Source organism: Mytilus californianus, unplaced genomic scaffold (assembly GCF_021869535.1).
Source record: "Mytilus californianus isolate M0D057914Y unplaced genomic scaffold, xbMytCali1.0.p SCAF_9, whole genome shotgun sequence".
Lineage (NCBI taxonomy): Eukaryota > Metazoa > Mollusca > Bivalvia > Mytilida > Mytilidae > Mytilus > Mytilus californianus.
The window spans coordinates 7253764-7271632 of record NW_026262745.1 but is presented as its reverse complement, the minus strand read 5'-3'; the positions used below and the strand labels follow the sequence as shown (position 1 = coordinate 7271632).

At 30.6% G+C, this 17869-nt stretch overlaps 1 protein-coding gene across 3 annotated transcripts; it reads left to right on the top strand.

Annotated features, from left to right (window-relative positions):
* The first annotated feature begins 1122 nt into the window (after window positions 1-1122).
* LOC127714978 (AN1-type zinc finger protein 2A-like) lies at window positions 1123-14475 on the top strand. 3 transcript variants are annotated; one of them, XM_052221009.1, is made up of 11 exons: window positions 1123-1278; window positions 2104-2146; window positions 2942-2993; window positions 4707-4838; window positions 5545-5589; window positions 6136-6251; window positions 7566-7691; window positions 8459-8525; window positions 9876-9955; window positions 11372-11459; window positions 13052-14475. In XM_052221009.1, the coding sequence occupies exons 1-11, from the start codon at window positions 1224-1226 to the stop codon at window positions 13091-13093; spliced, it is 846 nt and encodes a 281-aa protein (XP_052076969.1). In that variant the 5' UTR covers window positions 1123-1223; the 3' UTR covers window positions 13094-14475. The 3 variants fall into 3 exon arrangements, with proteins under 3 accessions (XP_052076969.1, XP_052076971.1, XP_052076970.1); XM_052221011.1 differs by having other exon boundaries at window positions 12997-14475; XM_052221010.1 differs by having other exon boundaries at window positions 12994-14475.
* Window positions 14476-17869: the final 3394 nt, after the last annotated feature.

The window sequence follows — 17869 nt, the reverse complement described above, 5'->3', positions numbered from 1 at the left end:
CAGTCAAATCTAGAGACTGTGCTAGAGAAAAAGCTTCCTTTATCAATGGATTAATATTATTATTATATAGTCTAGCTAAATATAAAAGGGTTTGTGTTTTAATAAAACATTCTATAGGCAATCTTCCTAATTCAACTCTTGCTCCTAAATTGGATGCATTTTTTCTTATTCCTAGAGTAGATTTAAAAAATTTAAGATGCATATTTTCAATAGGAGTTTTGTCTGTAAAATCAAGTTGATTAATTTGTTTTCCTGAAGATAAGGCTCTGTTTTTGGCTCTATGAAAAGAAATATATGTATCTAAATATGTTACTTCTGAATTATAGGTCAATGAAATACTATGTTATAATAAAGAAGCCAAAATCTCATTTCTATATACCAGACATTTATGTATATAAGAACTTGTCACTTTCAGGACTTTTAAAGAGTTGCTATTAATGCAACGTTTCATATTTAGCTGACTCTCACTACAACTTGTAGGAAGATATTTAATATAATAGTTTTAAAGTTTATTCTGTAGTTAGAAAATTTTTCACAATTCAGTAAAAAGTGATTTTCATCTTCTACCTCACCCGATTTACATACATTACAAACTCGTTCATTGGTGGGTAAACCTAAATGTCGCCCTTTTTCTATAGCAAGATTGTGTGCACTCAATCTTATTTTACACAGAGATGATTACTTAGAACATCAACATAAGAACTACGCTGATTTGAATTATGAAATTGTTGATAAAATTTTAGTTTGGATGAAATGTAAATTTTTGATGATTGATCCTTTAATTTATCCTATCCTATATCCTATGTATAAATAATCTCATCGTGAGTTTCAAATTTTGAAATTCTCCTGAACTTTCTGGAATCCCATAAATTATTTATAGAAAATGTTCTATTTTAAGATATACGGGGAACGTTTCAAAAGATAATTCTCCTTGGTTATTGTATTTTCTTACCTCTCAGTTGAGATCATTGTAATACAAGAATTGGTTAAAGATGCTACACAGTTATAAAAGAAGACAGAAAAGGCATTTGGAAGATCACCTGTATATGTAAATTCATTGCTCGCCAACATCTAACTTTAAAACAATCCCTATGTAGTGAAAACGAGGCTAAACGGAACTGACGTAATCATGAATGTCAATAAATAGAAGGAAATCTCCTAACTTTGCATATTCATCATAAGACATTTAGTAAAATTGTAAGTAAGAACAGTTCTCACGCAAAATGGAACTTCCTGGACTTGGAGAAAGTTGTCACGCAACAGAATGCAAACAGCTTGGTAAGTTATACACATGAAAAGGCTGTATATTTAACATATGTAGGGTTTTTACTGCAAATAAGAAAAAAGGGGGATGGAGATACTCCGATAGAACAGATCATGACACAAGTACAATAGTATACCTACGTGAGTGGACATTTTCTGTTTATAGGCTTTTATTTCTTTGAAAAGAAAAAATATCGTACTGCCACTGGCCTGTCATGCCAGTTAGAGGTTGACAAAAAATAATTATGAAAATGTTGTTTGGATTTTTATCAAAAATCTGTCAATATTTATATTATTTGCTAAGTTCTTGTTCTCAGTCCTTAATGCAGCTTAATATGGGGGAGGGAAGGGGATTCGTAATTTCTGAAGAAAGATTTAAAATATTTGAATGCACAGATTATTTTTTTTTTACGATAGATATAAAATGCAGATACAATGTAAAAATAAGAAGATGTGGTATAATTGTCAATGAGACAACTCTACCACCAGAGACCAAATGATGAAGACATTTATATCTGTAGGTTACCTTACAGCCTTCAACAATGAGCAGAACCCATACAGCATAGTAAGCTATAAAAGTCCTCGAAAAGGACAAATGTAAAACAATTCAAATGAGAAAACTAACGGCCTGATTTATGTACAAAACAATACATAAAAAAACAAATATGATTATACAGCAACAAATGACAACTACTGAAGAAAAGGTGCTGGGAACAAATACTGTAATATGTGTTCCAGTGGAATAAATATTACAGAATATTTCTTCCATTTGGAACTTATGTTATGCAGGAACTTCTATTTCATGACAGAAGAGTGAAATATATTTTCTCTCTATTACAGATTTTCTTCCTATGAAATGTGATGCCTGTGGAAAGATATTTTGGTAAGGATTAATAAATTTTAAAAATTGTATTATATTCATGATATTCAGAGGACATGTAGGACAAATGAACACGACTAAAATATTATCATAATACAAATGTTTTTATGATTGGAAAATGAAAATGCTTTACATCAGATTTATAACCAAATATAGAAATGGATAAATGGCTTGTTGTGTCAAGATGATTGATGTTCGACAAGAAATGATCCCACAATACTTTTTTTCGAAAAATTGAGTTTTTATATGAATATTTAGTGGAAACCAATAGTGACAAAAACTTATGTCTTATTCTCTGTCCATATACAATGACTAGACATGCACTTGATATAAAGAGCTCTGAATATTAACCCCTTCTGTCTGTGTTAAAATATGGAATGTGTACTGTAAATGATCTCTTAAAGTACCATGAAATAGGAATACACACATCCTCAGATCAGATTCAAATTACTAACTTCAGTAATAAGTATATATTTGAATATTACAGCAGAAAATATAATGATATTATTTATCAATTTAATGCTAGTAATTATAAATGTCTAAGTTAATACATGTATTTAAAGACATTTTCTAATACTTCCATAATTTATCGAAATGGTTCAACCTTGTGAATAAATCAACAGAGACATCAATTGATCTACGATCATCAATTCTAAGTTATGTACAATGTATAAAAACACGAAAATGAAGAGATTCATTTCAAAGTTTTAACTTTTATGAACAGAAAGTAAAATCCAAATGATTACATGTACATCTAGATTTCACTGATCTTCCATTTTTCCATTTTCTATATTTCAGTCGAGACCACATACATTATAATACACATGAATGTACAGAGTCTTATAAAAAGGTAAGATTATAAAGTAATTACATGTAGGTAGTCAGGAACCTAATGTTCAGTGGTTGTCTTTTGTTGATGTGGTTCATAAGTGTTACTTGTTTCTCGTTTTTTATATAGATTAGACCGTTGGTTTTCCTGTTTGAATGGTTTTACATTAGTCATTTTTGGGGCCCTTTATAGCTTGCTGTTCGGTGTGAGCCAAGGCTCCGTGTTGAAGGCTGTACTTTGACCTATAATGGTTTACTTTTACAAAATGTGACTTGGATGGAGAGTTGTCTCATTGGCACTCATACCACATCTTCTTATATCTATGATTAATTGACTTGAAAAAATGTGGAAACTGATCTCTCTATATGAGAACTAACATATACTTAAACCATTTTGACATCCACAACTATATGTAAATGAAGTCTATTTTGATTTTAGTTGTTTTAAATCTACTTCCAACATTGTTCAATCTTTTAAAGCATTGGTTTTGCTATCAATTAGTACATTATTTAATCATTATTCCAAATTTGTATCTTCATTCTTACTTGATTGAGTGTATAGCAACCAAAAAGTCTTTCTTCAGACTTTATTTAGTTTGTGAGAGAGAATGGTGAGTTAAACATCAATAAACTCCCTCAAAATAGCCTTTATTACAGTTGTATTCAACTCTTAAAACACATTTCTTCAAATTTTAAGGAATGTAAAATCATATTTAGTGTTTTAGATTTTAAGTGAAAACATGTACACATGAATAATGTCCAGACCATACTCTATGGTGTTTGAAAGTAGTGTTAAACACCAATAATCAATCAATCGCTGTGTTTTGTTTTGGCATTTTTGGGGGAAAAAATGCTGAAAAAATGGGTTGTATTTTTTAATTCAAACTCAACTATTTAAATGTAATTGAATAATTGTAATCTATGACCTTTTACATATTATGTGATTAAAAATGTATATCCAAATTATTTGATTAAGTATGGATTTCAAACTGGTATCCAGGAGCACAAAACTCTGTTGTTTCAATGTTCTATCTTTAAACAGTGGAAAAGTAGAACTTTGTTGTACTGTTGATATCTTTGAGATTTACTTAAGAAATAGACCTCTATGTAGGTTAGACTTGTAACCTCAGGAAAAACTAAAGCATGTGTATTTGTATTTATGAAATGTAAGTTTTTTATGCATTAAAACTTTCTTGTCAAGAATAAGATCAAAATATGATTAAAAATAAGATGTATGTAAATCTTTCATTCTTTCATTTGATGAATGATTGAACAAAAAATTTTTTTAAATAGAATTGTGTATACCTATTTTACCATTGAGAATAACAAATTCTGAGTGTAAAAAAGTTTTCAAAAAGTTCACAAATTTAAAGGAATTCAAGTGAATAAGTTCCAGAGAATCTTGAATATACAGTTTGATATAGAATTTTATCATGTTGAGAGTGCATAAATTTGTTCATTTGATTAATTTAATTGTAATAAATGTCCTGTGATGCAAATCATTAAAGTTTTCTTATTTTTTAACAAAATCTTAATTTCATCAAGATATGTGAAGGAACATGTCGTAGGCATAGAATTATTGCATAAACATATGGTTTTCATAAAGAAAGATGTCATTAAACATGTACAAATGTGCCATGGCTGTATGAAAGGGCTATATTATTTTTATTTACAACTGAAAATGGTTGAATTGAATGGCTAGTCTATTTTTATAAACTTTTTTTTATCATCACAGGACAATCAGGTTCCAGTGTGTCCACTGTGCAATAGTCCTATAGCAGTAAAGAAAGGAGAATTACCAGATGTTATAGTAGGGAGACATATAGACAATGACTGTCAGTCAGATTTGGCAAAGAAAAGAAGAAAGGTGAAGAAAAATAGTCTTCTGGGCTATTGGAGAAACATTAAATTTTTTAAGCAAAGATTGAAAGAAAAGGAAATATTCTATGAAACTTGTATTACAATTACCCGTATATTCCACTTTTCAATATGTCTACTTTCACTTAATTTCATTTAAAATTTCCAATCAAAACACAGAAATGTTCCTGATACATTGTATAAGTCATATTGTTAGGCATTTCAGCAGTGATATCATATTTAATGGACACATATTTACGATTTGTTTTGATGCACTTAAAGGATTAAACATATTCAATCAGTTATCGAAAAATGTCTTGGATTACTTATATATTCAGAAATGGACTCTATAGAAGTAATATCAACTGTCATAGCTGCCTTTTACATTTCCTCTGGTAATCATTCATGCATATGAAATTTACACCAATAAGAACCAGTGCTCTAAACAAAGTTTCTCTTGAATAGGAGTTATTTAATTTATAAACAAGTACAAGCAGGAGGAATATTAGGGAAAGAACATGTACAGAACATATAGAAATTAATGTGATGTTTTTAATAATGCAAAACATGTGACCTGATGAATATTTCAAAAATTAAAACTATTTTTTTTTTTGTCATCCTATTGTAAAAGATTGCAGTTATAAAATAACACATAGATTTTAAATTACTTTAATTAATTTGTTTTTTATACTGATATTGTATTTTTCTCTTTCCAGATTTACACAAACAGATGCTCATTTAAAGGCTGCAAGCATAAAGAGGTAGGTTCCATTTTGAAATTGAAACCAGTATTATTACAGTATACATAATTTTCCAAGAGTCTCATCTGTAATGTCAACCTGGTTGGCAATAAAAGGGTCAAAGAGATATATCACAATTATTTTAGCCTATATAACTATGTTATTAATATTTCTCTATTCTGTAGAATGTTCTGTAAGGTAGAGGAAATAATTTTAATTTTCATTGTGTAATTTTAGAGACTTAAATATTATATTGATCTATATTGGGATTTTCAAATTTTGATTTTTCCAACTATTTATACTTATATTTTATTGAATTTATTGTTTTCAAGCTCTCAGGGCATCATCAAATACTTTTGTAAAAGCCCGTTTTTAAAAGGTGTTTTTAATGAATAAGTATGTGTGTGTGTTCACAAGATTCAATAATCCTAAATATTTTCTTACTTTTAATTTTGTTATTTAAAAAAAGATGCATTGGCACTCTCTTCATCAACTCCTTAGTCTCACCACCCATTGTATCCTAGATATTTTTGTATAGTCCGAAAATTATTTTGAATTCTTTTTCAGTTAATTCCAGTTAATTGTGATAAATGTCACCAGAATTTCTGTCTCAAACACAGACATGAACTAGATCATCAGTGTAAAGGATTTGAAGATACTGGTAGAGGAGTGTCAAAGGCAGCGTAAGTCTTTCATTTTTTTAAGCCCCCATGACAAAATGTCATCCGTCCGTCCGTCAGGATTAGGATTAGGATACATTGTTTGTCCGGCTATCTCCTCCTACAGTTTTGGAGGTACAACTTTAATATTTAGTAGGATGTAGGATACACACAATGAAGGTGCACATGGCCACAAGATTTTGATTTTTTTCAAATATTCTGAAAATGACAGGTAGTTGGACTTATTATTTTTGTTGGTACTAGCTGCATAAAGAGATCATGGTTTGTTCGGCTATCTCCTCCTACAGTTACATCATCATACATAGTGTTACATTTATAATTTCCTATGATCAGGTGGGGGCATCATTTGTGTCTTACAGACAGCGTAACAATTTCAAGTTGTATGCAAACATCACTGTTTGTCAAATCTAAAATATGTGGAACTATACTCATGCATATGGCAGAGCAGAAAAGGGGGGGGGGGGCATTGTCCATTTCTAGTTTAATTAAAAGTAGGTAATCTGATTTGATATTCCTGTGATTAAATAAGGCAAAGTATGAATTAGAAAAAAACTTCTCAGATAGATCCTCAGGCATTTTTTCAACTATTCAGAGATTTTGATGAGTTTAAACAATATGTTGTTCTGCAACACTAAGCCATATTTATATATGCTGAAGAAGAGCTCACAAACCACAGGAAACATATACTTCATGAACACATTATTCTGACTGTCTCTTAGTTAACTAGACTTTACCCAATAATTGATAGAGTGAATCTTAGTCAACTAGTCTTTGCCCAATAATTGATATATTGACTCTCAGTCAACCAGTCTTTGCCCAATTATTAGTAGAGTGACTCTTAGTCAACCAGTCTTTGCCCAATAATTGGTGGAGGAGCAGCACAAACCTATCTTGTAAAGTCTTTGATGTGACTGGACATGGGATCAAACTCAATTGTTTGTAACATACATTGTACTGTAGCTCATAGTTCAGAAATTATTGCAATGTTTTAATTAATGCGTATAAGTATGCTGCTTTTTCTGAAATGGCAATAATTCAATCAAATTTTGGTTGCTCATATCAAAATCACAATAATCTCTGAATTTACAGTACTTAGACATAGAAGAAAATGTCCAAGGTCACTATCAAAAATTGAAATATTTTACATATCTGTTTTCCCAAGAACTTTTTTTCTGAATTTCTGGTGAATATTCCAAGTGAAGAAGAATAAATCACAAATTAACATTGGTCAAATATCTGTATCAAAAATTGAGGTAAACAAGAATAAACCTAAACATTTCTTAAACTTAGTAACCTGTATATTTTTATTTTATTTAGTGCAGCAGCAGTAAACAGAGCCGGAACTTCCAATCAACCAAAACCTTCATCTTCTAACATGCCAAAGTCTAACCAAGGAAAACCTCAGAATACAATGCTAGCTTACATAGGAAAAGATTTAGCAAGGTACAATATGTATAGATAAAAAGATTTAGTAAGGTACAATATGTTTAGATAACTGGAGACTTCTCATCCTTAAGGTGGTACATAACACTACAGGGAGATAACTCTGTAAAAATCAGCTGAACGTTTTAATCACGTTCTATTGTTAAGGCAATATAAAGCTTCTCAATGATCAAAGATAGTGTTTGTCAAACTGCTATATATCGAATGAATATTTTCTGATAAAGTGTGTGGTTCAAGTTTTTTGAAATTTTTATATTTTTGTCAAAGGGTCAAAGTAAATATTTTGTCAAAATTTTATGAAAATTAAACGAGCCAAATTAATTTTAGACAAGGTGTTTGGTACCACCTTAATCTATAAATTCCAATTATAATTTTAATGATTGCCCCATTAGTATAAATGTTGAATTAGTGTTCTTATGCACCTTGTTTCAAGGAGATACTTTTATAGAAATTAATGAGAATCAGAAAATATGGTAAAATTAAAATTCAAAATCTTCCTTGTGATTACTGTGTTGTTCACGCACTTGTTGAATATTTTAAGCCATTCAGATTTGTGGATTAGTTATTGTAGAATTATCACTTCATTATAGATAGGTGTTTTTACAAATAATCGTATACTACTTTATGTTTCTGTAGTAATATAGTGTCATGCTCACTTTAGTTTTAATGTTCTTATTTTAGTTATAGGTTACTTATAAACTTAAATACAATTAATATTTGGTGTCAGAAAACAAAGGCTGAAATTTATTATTTATTTTCTATTTAAGAGACAGAAGGGAAAGACAATCTCAACCTACAGTCAACAACACGACTAATTCAGTTCAAGGTGGAATGGTGAGTATAAAACAACTCTGACAGGGATTTTTTTAGTTTTCTTTGAAAGTAAAATCATACTTGACAGAAATATTAAGGCAGCCAAACAAAGAATATTTGAGAATGAGCCACTATGTATTGAATAAATAATCATAGTTACAAAAGTCCTTAAAGGGACATTAGCTACGAATTTCCAAAAAATAAAATAAGATTTTTGTTGCTGCAAAGATTTATAAAAACTGAATAAAGAAAAAATATATATCGCTATCAGTTTGGTTCAATTTTGTCAAAATAAGCTTAAAAACATCTCTGATGTATTTTTTACTTGCAAGTCAATAATACAACTCATTTAAATTAAAAAGCAACCTTTTGTCTGACATTTTTGCACATGTATTAAGCATGTGATGGTCAGCATGTTCATTCATTAAAAAGAAAAGTAAGGCAACATTGAAAAGTGTAACAAGGGAGACACTAGGAATAACCATTTTGTTATTTGATCCAGCTCACAATTAAATTATTCTTGTACAGATAAAAAGACAATCTACATATATTTGTAACTTTTAACATGAAATCAAACATATCTAGAAAAATCTGATTGCACTTGCTTGCTATCTCTCTATATTAATGTTTACATGGGTTATATGATCATGGGCAGTCTTCTGAGGTCATATCAATGGATAATTAAAGGGCGTCTGGTCTAAAATACATGAGAAATGCTGATACATTATAGTGAGCCCATGCATTGTTTAATGTTCGTTTTGGACTTTTTGAAATTTGGATATACGTTTTAGTATGTTATAAATAAAATATGAGAATTTGGGTCAAATCGGTGCTCATGAATTTAACAGCTAATGCCCCTTTAAAGGACAAAAACACTACCAACTTGGGACAGACACTGGCTCCCTATTGCTATTAGTCTGCCATTGCAGGATATCGCAGACACTTTTGAAAAAGACTCAAATTCTAAAGAGAAAGTATCTTATACAATAAAACAAAATTGATCGTTATATGATGTCAATTATTCAAGTGTTGAAAGATTTCAAGTCAAGAGTCTCAAATTCCCAAATAGCAATGATGTCTTTTAATATGTGACATTGTTAACAGATATGAGAATTTATTAATTGCTTATTGAAAAACTGTGTTTTTTTAACAAATAGACACCAGTTTTTGCCAAAGATATGATTGTTATTTGTGTAACCTGAAATGATCTAGTAACTGTAATTCTTGACTACCCTGTTGTTATGAAAATGCATGAAAATAGTTTTTAAACTAAAAAAAATTTACAAAAAAGTAGTAATAGTAATTTGTGTTAATAATATTGATTTATTTTCATAATATCTTATAAATATTCTATCATCTATTTCTTTGTAGACTGAAGATGAAGCATTAGCTCATGCCATTCAGATGTCAATGCAGGAATCACAAGGACAACCACCTGCTCCACAAAAACCGTAAGTACTTGTCTTTATAAGATAAGTAGATTTCTTACAACATTGACTTCACTATTACTTTTTTTGTTGGCTAATAGAACAGAAGTTGTATATTTTAATGCTCATATTACATGTATCTGTAACCATGGCTTCCAAAACGGTCATATATTCCGGACATTTATAAATTTACAGGACATTGTCCGCCTGGGAAAAGCATGAAACAGACATCTACTTTTTTAGTGTTCAAGGCTTTCTTAAGAGATGGTCATTTAAACATAATTCGAGATGTTTTTGACCCATCCTTTTGTCTTAAACAGCCACACATTTCCGGTCATAAAAGTGACATGATGATTAAGTACTATCAAAACAACCCATACTTTAATACCTTCTCATTTTAATCAAGGCTAATAAGTTGTCGGACAGCTGAAATCTACCTGTTCAGGTGACAGGTAAACTATTTTGTACCAGACTTTGATCGGTCTATTCAAAGTTATTTTCTTACATTTCAGCGGTTTGCATCTAATTAATTTAGTCAAAAAGATAAAATTATAAGAAATACGTTTATAAATATGATTTGATGAAAAATTTAAAAAGGTTTTTAAATGAAAAATCGTCAGAACCACGTTGTTTGAACTAGTACACGTGTGTGCAGGTGGGAAATTTAATTATGCATCCCAAATTTCCTTAAAAATGCTAAAATTATCATTGATACCTGTATCTAATGTTCATTTCGAGTATTTTCTTGAAGAAATAACGTGGAAAGAGCTTCTTACACTCAGTCGTGCTTTGTGAAAGTACAAGGATTTTACGTATCCGTCTCTGGTCCATGTTTTACCATTGTCATGTCAACATCCAGTATTAGGAAAATGTGCTTTTAAAAACGAAAGTTAAGTTTTTGACAATGTTATTTTGCACTAATAAAGAGTCTAAGGCAGATATTAGTACACTGATGTTGCACACTTCAAATGATGCACTGCAAAATTAACAGTTCACGTTAACAGAACATCGAATTTATATCAAAGTAAAGTTTAATATCTGTTTTTTTATGTCAATCATTGGGATGGCCAATTGATTACCATAATTGCCTTTTGTTACTTTAATAGTCTTAATGGATTAAAATGGGGATAAGGTATAAAATGTCCGTGTGACTCAAATATTTTTTGGAAGCCCTGTCTGTAACCCATGAAGTAGTCTACCTTTTGTCATGGGTAACTAAGCAATAAGTAATTGACATTTGTTCATTGTAAAATATTTTATCATTACTAGAGAATTATTTTTGTTGTTAGGTTGGTGTCTCGTTCATTAAGGTAAACCCCACATCTCATTATATTCATATGGTTTGTTGGTTTACACACTTTTTTTGGCATACCATCCCTCATGTTAGATACAAATATTTAAAGATTTTTAAAAATTATAATGTGACTTATTTGTTTGTAGACTGACAAGAGAGGAAGAAGAAGATTTACTCCTAGCACAAGCTATAGCTGCTAGTCAACAAGAAGCTCAAGTTGAACAGAGGAGACGGGTATGTTGTTTAACACTATGAAATAATTCAAAAAATCAATAATTGTTAAATATCATATAATTAAAATTTCCAGGCTTAAATTAAATGTTAAATTCTGGCCAAAATAGCATGCATATTTGCACATATATGCAGAGTTTATTTGTATTTTTTACCAAAATTCTTCTGGTAAATTTTTAAGCATCTAATTGTGTCTATTTGCTGATTAAGATAGACATGACATAAGCTATAGGAAATAAAGGTAATAAATTTCTCAGAAAATATAGATCCAATTTCCTCGATGAAAGGATAGGTTTCTAAGAGTATATATTTCTTTGATGATATGTAAGTACATGGTACGTATATATATCAAATAAATCATTGTAATGCTGCATTTCTCTCCTAAATGACTGAAACTAAATGCCAATAAAAGTGATGAACCATCAGCTTCATCTTAATGCAAGACCTACTCATTTCAAAGTTTAGAATATTTGACTATCTGGGTTATTGTCGTAATTGTAATCATATTACTTTGGTAGATTTGACGTGTATTTCACCTGGAATGAACATACTGAGAAAATACTTTTATTCGTGGGGTACCAGTTTTCGTGTATGGCTTTTTCCATCAATTTAAGTGTCCAACAAAAAATGGCAACTGCTGTCCAAATCAAGACATGGAATAATCCCCATGTTGGTTTGACTACATGGATGCGGGCATACATAGAATATCAATAAACGCACTATGAACTATATATACAACTTCAGACAGGATTTAACCCATTTAATCTTTAAAAAACCTAAACTGTACAACTTTTAACCTTTTAATTCTCATGAAAAATTAGTTTTGATCCATCAGAGTCAGAATCCATGAATTTAAGAACCCCCATGAACATGTAACTTTTACTCAAACCACGAAAATTGATACCCACCAATAATAGTACTTTCAGAGTAGTTTAAATTGGTGTGTTCCATATTAAATTGACTAAAATTAGTCTTAAAATATAATCATATGTGGTCTACTCCTCGAAATACTCAGGTTTTTTGTTACTTCAACTTTGAATTTTTTTTTATCCAGAATATTAGGAAAATTAAAGCCTTTATAAGTTTGGGTATTGGACCAGTAATGTGGTCCAACTGAAGCAGGAAAATCACTGTTTATCATGTATAGAAATAACAAATTATTCCTGTTAGTGATGCCAGGGACATTAGGTCAATAGGCCAGGAACATTTTTGAAATATCTCAATCTAATTAAAATTAGTTTTTAGCACTGGCTCCAACAACGATAAGAAATAAGAGCAAGTGAAGAGAAATAATTTTAATTAGATTGGCAATATATTGGACTTAATTGTCTCTGGACAGCAGATTGGTCTTTTGGTTCAAACATATCACTATAGGTCAAACTTTATTGGTACCATCCATATGACTTATAACAAAACTATGTAGATACAGGAATAGCCTTAAGTGTTTGAATACAAACTTTAATGTAAAGATTGTTTATACTTTTGTAACCAAAGTTTATTGATGTTTTTTATTTTAATATTTTAATATTCATTTAAGCAGGCATTAACATCAGCAGCATAAGAGAAGAATGAAGAACTTAAATTTTCTCTTGTAGCAACAAGCACAACAAAACAAGACGTCTTGTAGCCTTTCTTGACAAGAGAAACATTCTCATCAAACTCATTCAGCTCAACTAGATTACAGCTCAGTGCCAGTTCTGACAAACACTTCTAGCATATACTCTCATGGTGCTGTCTTCTGGAGATCTTTCATGTCATTGCCTTTGGTGGCAGGAGTTCTGAATAAGATGCTTCCATCATGACTGTTACCTTTGCACCCAGTTTTACATTTCTTAATGCTTAAAACATATTTACATTATAGTGCTAAAGTGTACATGTAAAACACCTTGATGACTTTTAATGTACAAAAAAGATTTTATTGATGGATCTGGTTATATTGTGTCATGTACTTTATAGGATTAATTTTATGATTTATTTTATCCATTTTACACATATTTTATTGAAGATGTTTTCATGAAAAAAGGAGCTTTAAATAGTTTATGGGACAAAGTAGAATTGCTACTTTTGTTATATAGTAGATTATGAACATCCTTTAAACAATAAACTGTCTGTAATACAATTAATTCTATAGAATCATTATGAAGTAATCCATAAATTTGTCTTCTTTATCTTATGTAGGAAAATATTCACAATATGAATAAAAAAGTTTGAAAGATCATTGTTCTTGATTAATGTTAAAAAAATACTATTTGACAAATTTTAGTTTATAAAGAATTACATTGATACAGATACTTTATTGAGACAAATCATTTAAGGTAGTATGAGGAAATGAAAATAAAATAACTGAATTTTGCCAAAATGTACCTTATTTTGTGTTATTAAAAAAAAGTGAAGTTCACCTAGCTTTTTTTAAGCTACAAATTGTGCAAAATTGATTTATTTTAAAGGATTGCACATGGAGAAAGCAAAATAATCTGAAAATAAAACAAACTAAATTTTAAAAATTTCAAGATAAAATATAAGAAATTCAAGGTAGCTATAATCAAATGCTTTCAGAAAATAAAAAGATTTGATTTCTTGCTACATAACAAAATAGGTAAATTAACTGTACATTCCTTCATAAAAACTAGATAATCTCCCTTTATAAAGTAAAGTTTATTTCTTTTAATCAATTTTCTTCTGTATTTGATAAAAAAAGTTGTTATCATTGGATAAAATCACATAAGCTTCTCCAGTTAAATGAATAGCATCAAAATAAATGGCACTCCTACATGAATTTGCTCATTTCCTAAAAATCTGGACCAATCATTTGCTGTCATTTGCAATCCAAGATGGCTAAAGACTTCCATACTACCTTTAATTTGATATTCCTTTGTTTATTTGCTATGTAATTTATATTTATATGTAACTGGGAAAGGTTTTAAGAATTTTATTCATAAATAAATTGTATAGATATTTTAAAAGTGATGATATTGATTATGTTATTTAAAGTCTATTATTAAATAATTTTCTGTGAAAAGTTTTCTTATATTTCATGGTTGATAGTTTTAACCCGCACAAACATGATTGATAATTATACCAAAAAAATAAAGATTTTGGGGGTATATATTAATATACCTATCTGTTCATGTATCTGTCAATGTACCTTGTCAGCACAACTCCTCCTAAATGGCCAGACAGATATTGATGAAACTTTATGCAGTTCCAGAAACCACTTAAGGATGACCATAAAGGAAGATAATCCTTGTCCAACATGTTCAGTAATTGTTTTTAGTAACTTTAAGTTTATGGTCTACAGTTATAAGTGTGGAAAAGGTATGGAAGATGTCTGTATCATAATGAAGTTATGAAAAAAGTAAAATAATAACAAAAATACCAAACTCCAAGGAACAATGTGGTGATATTAGAGATTATCATGTTGAATGTTGAACTTCCTTTGTCGCACCAAGTCTAATTCAAATGTGGAAATATGGGAATTATATGCTGTGTATGAGTATGCCCAGAAATTTGTATAATGAAGAAGTGTTTAATAATTATTGACTTACATAATAGGGAATTTTAGTAGTCACATGGTCTGTTATAGTACTGGGCTGATATGCATAAAACCACTTAAGTTAAGATATTCAATCGTAGTATTAATTTATCGTAGGACATGTAGAAAAATATGTCCGTTCAGAACAAATCTTAACTTAAGTAGTTTTAGTGTCGAGCCTGCGACTTTTGTCGCAGAAAGCTCGACATAGGGATAGCGATCCGGCGGCGGCGGCGGCGTTAGCTAACTTCTTAAAAGCTTTATATTTTAGAAGGTGGAAGACCTGGATGCTTCATACTTTGTATATGGATGCCTCATGTTACGAAGTTTCCGTCAGTCACATGTCCAATTTCCTTGACCTCATTTTCATGGTTCAGTGACTACTTGAAAAAAAAGTTCAGATTATTTGTAATGTTAAATTCTCTCTTATTATAAGTAATAGGATAACTATATTTAGTATGTGCGTACCTTGCAAGGTCCTCATGCCTGTCAGACAGTTTTCACTTGACCTCGACCTCATTTCATGGATCAGTGAACAAGGTTAAGTTTTGGTGGTCAAGTCCATATCTCAGATACTATAAGCAATAGGTCTAGTATATTTGGTGTATGGAAGGACTGTAAGGTGTACATGTCCAACTGGCAGGTGTCATCTGACCTTGACCTCATTTTCATGGTTCAGTGGTTATAGTTAAGTTTTTGTGTTTTGATCTGTTTTTCTTATACTGTATGCAATAGGTCTATTATATTTGGTGTATGGAATGATTGTAAGGTGTACATGTCCAACTGGCAGGTGTCATCTGACCTTGACCTCATTTTCATGGTTCAGTGGTTATAGTTAAGTTTTTGTGTTTTGGTCCGTTTTTCTTATACTTTATCCAATAGGTCTACTATATTTGGTGTATGGAATGATTGTAAGGTGTACATGTCCAACTGGCAGGTGTCATCTGACCTTGACCTCATTTTCATGGTTCAGTGGTTATAGTTAAGTTTTTGTGTTTTGGTCCGTTTTTCTTATACTTTATCCAATAGGTCTACTATATTTGGTGTATGGAATGATTGTAAGGTGTACATGTCCAACTGGCAGGTGTCATCTGACTTTGACCTCATTTTCATGGTTCAGTGGTCAAAGTTAAGTTTTTGAGTTTTGGTCTTTTTTCTTATACTATTATGCAATAAGTCAACTATATTTGGTGTATGGAAATATTCTATGATGTACATGTCAGTCTCGCAGGTTTTATTTGACCTTGACCTCATTTTCACAGTTCATTGCTCAGTGTTAAGTTTATGTGTTTCAGTCTGTTTTTCTTAAACTATAAGCAATAGGTCAGCTATATTTGTTGTATGGAAGGATTGTAAGCTGTTCATGTCTGCCTGGCATGGTTCATCTGACTTTGACCTCATTTTCACGATTCATTGGTCAATGTTTAGTTTTCTTGGTTAAGTCTGTTTCTTAGAAACTATAAGCAATAGGTCAACTATATTTAGTGTATTGAATGATTGTAAGGTGTACATGTATTTCTTGTTTGGTTTATATGACCTTGACTTCATTTTCTTGGATCATGTTAAGTTTATGTAATAGTTGTAGTAAAGCTTTCATTTAGGACTATCAACATAATATCAATGGTTAGTAAAGAAGGCGAGACATTTCAGCGTGTCCACTCTTGTGCATATCAGCCCTGATTCTTAAAGGTTACTTACATCTTTGGTAATTTACTGACCATTTTGTAAGTTCTAGTCACAGATAGTATATCAATACACCAATCTCGAGTTGTTTTTAGTCCCCTACCGACGAAGTCGAAGGGGACTTAAGGTTTGCACGCCGTCCATCTGTCTGTCTGTCCATCCGTCAGTCCGGCTAATCAGTTTTCCACACTTTTTTTCTTCGTGCTTGAAGATATTGATTTGATATTTGGTGTATTGTTTTATAATGACAAGTTACAGATCAATTTCGAATTTTATTCTGGTCTGATGATTTTATGCAGAGTTATGGTCCTTGGACTTAGAAAATTCACTCAAATAATCAGTTTTCCACACTTTTTTGCGTCATGCTTGAAGATATTGCTTTGATAATTAGTATATAGTTTTATCATGAAAAGTTACAGATCAAGTTCGAATTGTGTTCCAGTCTGATGATTTTGTGCAGAGTTATGGTCCTTGGACTTAGAAAATTCACTCAAATAATCAGTTTTCCACACTTTTTTTCGTCATGTTTGAAGATATTGAATTGATAATTAGTATATAGATTTATCATGAAAAGTTACAGATCAAGTTCGAATTTTATTCTGGTCTGATGATTTTATGCAGAGTTATGGTCCTTGGACTTAGAAAATTCACTCAAATAATCAGTTTTCCACACTTTTTTGCGTCATGCTTGAAGATATTGCTTTGATAATTAGTATATAGTTTTATCATGAAAAGTTACAGATCAAGTTCGAATTGTGTTCCAGTCTGATGATTTTGTGCAGAGTTATGGTCCTTGGACTTAGAAAATTCACTCAAATAATCAGTTTTCCACACTTTTTTTCGTCATGTTTGAAGATATTGAATTGATAATTAGTATATAGATTTATCATGAAAAGTTACAGATCAAGTTCGAATTTTGATCTAGTCTGATGATTTTGTGCAGAGTTATGGTCCTTGGACATAGAAAATTTACTTAAATAATCAGTTTTCTACACATTTTGTCATGCTTGAAGATATTGACTTGATATTTGTTATATAGCTTACACCATGACAAGTTACAGAATGATCAAGTTAGCATTTTGTTCCAGTACAATGAATTTTTAACCAGTAGGGGACTATGTATTGCTATGCAATTCTCTCAGGATGCTTGTTTATAATGAGATACACCGGTTGACTAAAGGTAAATTGGAGTAAGTGA